The sequence below is a fragment of the Bicyclus anynana genome, chromosome 10, assembly GCF_947172395.1.
Source record: "Bicyclus anynana chromosome 10, ilBicAnyn1.1, whole genome shotgun sequence".
Lineage (NCBI taxonomy): Eukaryota > Metazoa > Arthropoda > Insecta > Lepidoptera > Nymphalidae > Bicyclus > Bicyclus anynana.
This window is the reverse complement of record NC_069092.1, coordinates 2,373,118-2,379,324: the sequence shown is the minus strand read 5'-3', so window position 1 is coordinate 2,379,324 and position 6,207 is coordinate 2,373,118. Positions and strand designations below refer to the sequence as shown.

At 35.1% G+C, this 6,207-nt stretch overlaps 1 protein-coding gene across 1 annotated transcript; it reads right to left on the bottom strand.

Moving 5' to 3' along the window:
* Positions 1-2,176: 2,176 nt before the first annotated feature.
* On the bottom strand, positions 2,177-5,604 carry LOC112050396 (histone H2A.V). The gene is made up of 5 exons (XM_024088662.2): positions 5,465-5,604; positions 5,244-5,321; positions 4,944-5,057; positions 3,673-3,872; positions 2,177-2,771 (listed from the first exon to the last, which is right to left on the bottom strand). Exons 1-4 carry the CDS (start codon positions 5,465-5,467, stop codon positions 3,678-3,680), a joined length of 390 nt encoding a protein of 129 aa, XP_023944430.1. The 5' UTR covers positions 5,468-5,604; the 3' UTR covers positions 2,177-2,771; positions 3,673-3,677.
* Positions 5,605-6,207: the final 603 nt, after the last annotated feature.

Sequence of the window (6,207 nt, the reverse complement as noted above, 5' to 3'; positions counted from 1 at the left end):
TTTTTTATTTGGATAGTCAATGGTGGCACAGAGTACATTTTGTATGGTGGTACAGATTAAATTTGACGTTGAATGTTGACATTCAAAGATTATAATTTAAAACAATTTGACAGATTACCGTACAATACATTTCTTTTTTTATTTTAGGATGCGAAAGTGAGTTTGTTTGTTTGCTACGCTTTAACCTAAACCTACCTAAGCCTAAACCACCATTTTAAAATTTCTTTCAGCAATTTATAGCTATATTTTAAGCGACTAACTGCTATATTTTATCCGTGTATTCTCACGGGAACGGGATCTACGCTATGTGAGTGTGACTAGTTTGAAAAAAACAAAAAATCGGAAATTTAGATTTCGGAAAATAAGAAAGGTTCTCTTTTAAAATATCGGCATAATTATTATAATTTACTGAAAGTACACATTTATTGCATTTATTACACATCCAATATATGAATGACAACAGCGACAATGTGAGGGTACTAAGTGCTAACAATCATTTAAAATTCCAATGACTTGTTAAAATATTTAATTAAGTATGGTAGTTGACTCTTAATATGATACTAGCGGACGCCTGCAATTGCGTACGCGTGAAATTCTGTTTTACACTAATCTCGCTATATCAATGTATTTTTTCGGAATAAAAATATGGTGGCTTCAAAATAAAATAAAATAACAAAAAAGTAAAAAATCTACCTATTTTTAATTGCACAGATTAATCAATACTAAGCAGATAGAGTGTACGGAACACGACGGTTCGTAACCGTCACAAATACAAAATTCAAAAACGAATACATTTTCGAGTCAGTACGACTGTACAACACGGAGCGTCGCATCGCATCAGTAATTTTTTCTTATGGGTTTCATCGGCTTCACCGCGCGGCTTGTAAAGACTCACTCTTTATGATCTACTTATTACTTATTAACTCTGTGAATAATTGTTAAATCTTTGGCTAATTTGAAATTAATAATATCCTGGATCTCATGAACGGATTTTGAAAATTGTTTTACCAATAGAAAAACACATTCTTCTTTTTTAAATGAGGGCTACATTTTACTTCCTTATTCTTACGAGAACTACGCGGGTAAAACTGAGAGGCCACGGCTAGTCTAGTCAGACGCAAGACGCCCTTTAGGTATATTATTTCTTTGAGACAGAGGCAATCTTTATGACGTCTCCGACTGTCTCTACTTCCAGGTTAAACATGAAGTACGCTATAATTGAGACGCGTGAGTGTGACGCGATTTCGGGTATATTCTTTCAGAAACACGCACGCGCACATTGTGATACCCTGCCGCGGCCGCCCTTGCACAACCAGTTATACCTAAAATCTTGTGTTGTGCAGAATAACGCACGATAAACGTAAAGTCCAACGAAACGCTTTAAAAAGGATCACATCTGGGGAGTTTTCTAATTTCTAAAACATTTCTGAAAGCCAAAACGCTCATGGATCCTGCCAAAAAAATTTTGCTTTTAATATTTGATCATCAGCAGTTATGAGGGAACTTCAAATTGAATTCTTAAATTCTATTGTATGGGATTAATTATTCATCATATGATAAAATTCGTCTATCTTCTATCTAATATATAAAATTCTCGTGTCACAGTTTTCGTTGCCATACTCCTCCGAAACGGCTTGACCGATTTTGATGAAATTTTTTGTGCTTATCTGGTATTTATGAGAATAGGCCAACATCTATTTTTCAAACCCCTAAATCAGGGGTAGGGTAAAAGTAGGGTAAGCCTACGGTAGGGGTATGGTAGAAGCAGGGTAGGATAGGGATAGGGAAGAAGTGCATCATAAGTCAAAGCGAATCTTGAGCGGGTCCGCTAGTAATCTATAATATTAAATATTACATTTAAGTACACTAGCTGACGCCCCGCGGTTTTACTCGCGTGGTTCCCATTCCCGTAGGAATATGGGGACAATATATAGCCTATAGCCTTCCTCGATAAATGGGCTATCCAACACTAAAATAATTTTTCAAATCGGACCAGTAGTTCCTGAGATTAGCGCGTTCAATCAAACAAACTCTTCAGCTTTATAATATTAATATAGATTATTGCAATAATGCATGATGATGAATAGATACCTATATTATACTTTGTTTCAGGTAATGAGAATAATAGCGTTCACCTTATATATTACAGGATTGAAGGTATTAAAATGAAAACAAATTTTAGAATAAACAAACATAAGTTTTCCTCAATATATTTCAAAGATCAAAATACATTTCTTACAACTTTTAACAGTTCAATCATACCAAATTACTATTTAGATTAGAACAATATACCTCAGCTAGAATGTCACTTAAAAAAATACAAAATCTTGCAAATTATACTAAGACAGCTTAGAGCTAAAACAATTGCAATACAGTTTTAAGAGTAAAATTAGAACACTGCAACTACAGACGTTGCAGCCTCTTGCATATAACAAACTGTCAGCACAATAATTTTAGTATCGGCTGGATCAAACGAACATGATGTCTAGCGAAATAAACGTTGTAATGTATTATTATTATTACTGAACCAAAAAATTAAATCTTAATTCTAATCATATTATTTAAATCTCCTTATTACTAAATATGTCTAATTCTTATAGCTAGTGTTTATTTAGTCCGGATCACCAGTTTTGAGAAATCACTTCCACTGTTAAAGAGTCCACATCACTACCTATACAGAAAACTATGTTTACCAGTTGGCCAATTCAAGTTACAATGCAGATATTGGGTCCGGGTCAAATGCAGTGAGAATGTTGTAGCCTGTAGTTATCCTGGAGAACAAAAAAATATTTTTAAAATTAATCACAACATAAGTCACAAATCTATACTATTAATATTATAGATGTAAGGTTTGTAAGGTTGTAGCAGATAATCTTTAGACCTACTGAAACAATTTTGAAAAATGCTTTTACAAATATAAAGCCACATTATTTGCGAGTGTCATAGGCTATGTTATGCATATTCCCACAGAAAACGAGAAGTACGCGGGTGAAACCGCGGGGTGTCAGCTAGTCATAGATAATATCACAGATCTTTCACGCAACAGTCAGGAGAGTTATTTACAGGGCCGCTGGGAATATGTCTTATATTCCACTATCCTGCACCTGTCAACTTGAGGTACACTTGTAATTACACCTGCTACTATTCCCTACAGACTGAAACACAGCAATGCTTCTTGGTGGCAGTACATATCTGGATAAATTTACAAACTTAAACCTACTTAAGTCTTATAGCAATCAATAAATGTAGCAGTATCATTCAATCTATTTGTTCATTGGAACTAATATTCAAAGTGAACCTTAACGGCCGTACCTAGGCTAATGATTGAAATTGTTATATTTATAGGAGCTTAACACATAAATATGAACCAAATAATCAGATTTCAACTAGCAAACGTCCACAACTTTGCTGACCCAATCCATTCTTAACCAACATCTACTAATTAGTAACTCTACCTCCCTGCCTAATTACAAATTAGTAATTACCTTTCACTTTTCCATGTATAGATTCCAAGTACAGATTTATTCACAAGCAACAACAATATAATCTGAATGTTTTAATGTGTTACATTGTTAATAATAATTATTTTTAATTCTTATCAGTACATAAATAATTTTACAAACATTTCGACAGACTTAATGATTTATAGGAAATATAAATTAATATAATTACCTTAATTAGACGGGTGCTCCTGGTCCACCTTTTTTACCGATGAGCGATTTGTGAATGTGTGGTATAACACCACCTCCGGCAATGGTGGCTTTGATCAGACTGTCCAGTTCCTCATCTCCTCTAATGGCCAGCTGAAGATGCCTCGGTGTGATACGTTTTACTTTGAGATCTTTGGACGCATTACCCGCTAACTCCAAAACCTATAAAAAAGCAAATATTCTACAATTCAAATAATCATCATCAATGGCATCCCATTTTTGGCTCTCTGTTGAACACAAGTCTCCTCTCAGAATGAGAGGTTAGGCCAATAGTCCACTGGCCCAATGCAGATTGGCAGACTTCATACACGCAGAGAATTAAGAAAATTCTCAGGTTTCCCCACAATATTCCGGGACTGGATTATAACCTAGCCCTCTGCTTCAAAAGCAGAGGTCATATCCACTTTGCTATCAATTATTCAAATAATGCCCTTGTACATTTTATTTATCTGCTCTTCTAGGTTTTAGTAGTCTCATTCTCATGTGCAACAAAGAAATTATATCCAGAATGCTTGCAGTTTTTGTTTATTTAAAACTAGCTGACGCCGCGCGGTTTCACCCGCGTGATTTCCGTTCTGTGCCTTCTTCGATAAATGGGCTATCTAACACTGAAATAATTTTTCAAACAAACAAACTGTTCCGCTTTATAATATTAGTATAGATTCTTCAACATAATATTGAGTTTGTAAAAATTCATTTACTTTTAAGAATATAGTAGAAAATGTAAATAGGCAAAGTAAGCGTATGTGGCAAAACTTAAAAAATCTTTATGGCCAAGTATCCCGCAAAAGTTGTTAATAACAGAGCTGTACTTTTAACAAATTAAATCAACAATTCAACGAATGCACAGTGTGTTGTAGATTATCGTTTCGTAATTTGAATCATTTTGTCAGATTTTCCCGCCAAAAGTATCAGTTCTAAAATATGATTAAAAATGTTTTATAACGAAATTCTATAAACAATAGATTAGCTAAACTATACATTTCTGGCCCAATCAGGTAATAATTATTAAATAATTCAGATTAATCTTGTAATGAATTCCCGCCAAAATTTGCAAAGCATATTACTATGCTTGTAATACGATAAAAATATAAACAAAAAAACTACAATAAAAATAATATTATGTAAAGAATCGAGTAAAACATCGGTAACATCACAATTTAAGAAGCAACGCTGGCGTTTCCCATTATAATTACGCTGAAGCGCCGCCATATTGACAAAAGCGTCACTCACCTCGGCGGTAAGATATTCCAGAATAGCTGCGGAATATACGGCTGCTGTGGCTCCAACACGCCCATGGCTTGTTGTCCTATTTTTAAGATGCCTATGGATTCTTCCGACCGGGAACTGAAATTTTTTTATAAATTAAACTTTAAGACATTCATTGATTATTTCCTCTTGACACAGAGGCCCGCCGCCATACTGGAGGTCAGGCGTATTATTCAATTTTAACAAATACATTTATATTTCGATTACACCACAATTTCACCGTTCTAAATTCATAAAATAAATTATGAAATCTAATAAACATACCTGCAATCCCGCCCTAGCTGACCTGGATACCGCTTTCGCCTTAGCTTTGCCAGAATCTTTACCCGCTTTACCACCAGCCTAAAAAGTATGAAAAATCCGGTTAATTTTTATCGTACGAAGCTGAAACTTCGCCAGGATCTACGTAACACTGTTTTCCACCTAAATACGCACTTATTACAGCACAACACGAATTCTTTTTCACAAAATCTTGTAAAACTCACCATTTTGAAACGTGTAACACACTATCACCACTACTGAACAACCAATACAGGAAAGGCGCCAAGCCAAATCGACAAGAAAATATGGCAGCGCAACTCTGTTCAGTACAATCTGAGCAGTCTGGCCAACTGTACAACCGGAAATGTCGCACAAACAAACACGAAGCTGACCAATGAGAGAAGTTCAAAATGGCGGGCTAGCACAGTGCTGCCAAGCCATGTAGCGAGGTAAAATGTAACTAAATTTTTTTTTTAGAGTGTTGCAGCAGTGACTTCTGTATATTTGTTTTCCCCACAGATGATTAAAATTAGAATGCAAATGCTTATACACGATGCATTTAACTTCTGCAAGTTAGTTTACTCTTTCAAACAGATTATTCGTTTATATTTGTGTTTTAACTTAGGATTAGGATTATTTTCTTTTCTCTCTAATTTATTTATCCTTTCTTTTAAGTTTTTAACAATGTTAGTAGTATATAATATATTAAAAAAAACACTAATACCCCTGCGACTCTCTTGATGTCGTCAGTCCACCTAGTGGGGGGTCGACCGACACTGCGCTTTCTAATGCAGGGTCGCCATTCCAGCATCTTGGGACGACCCCAACGTGCATCGGCGTCCATTGTATTTATGGGTTTCACCGGCTTCACCACGCTGTAAAGACTCTCTATATGTCCTACGAGTAATTAGTGTAGGCTAAGCTAGGCTACGAGTAATCTAAAAGATTTGTAGATTCTCTTATCTCT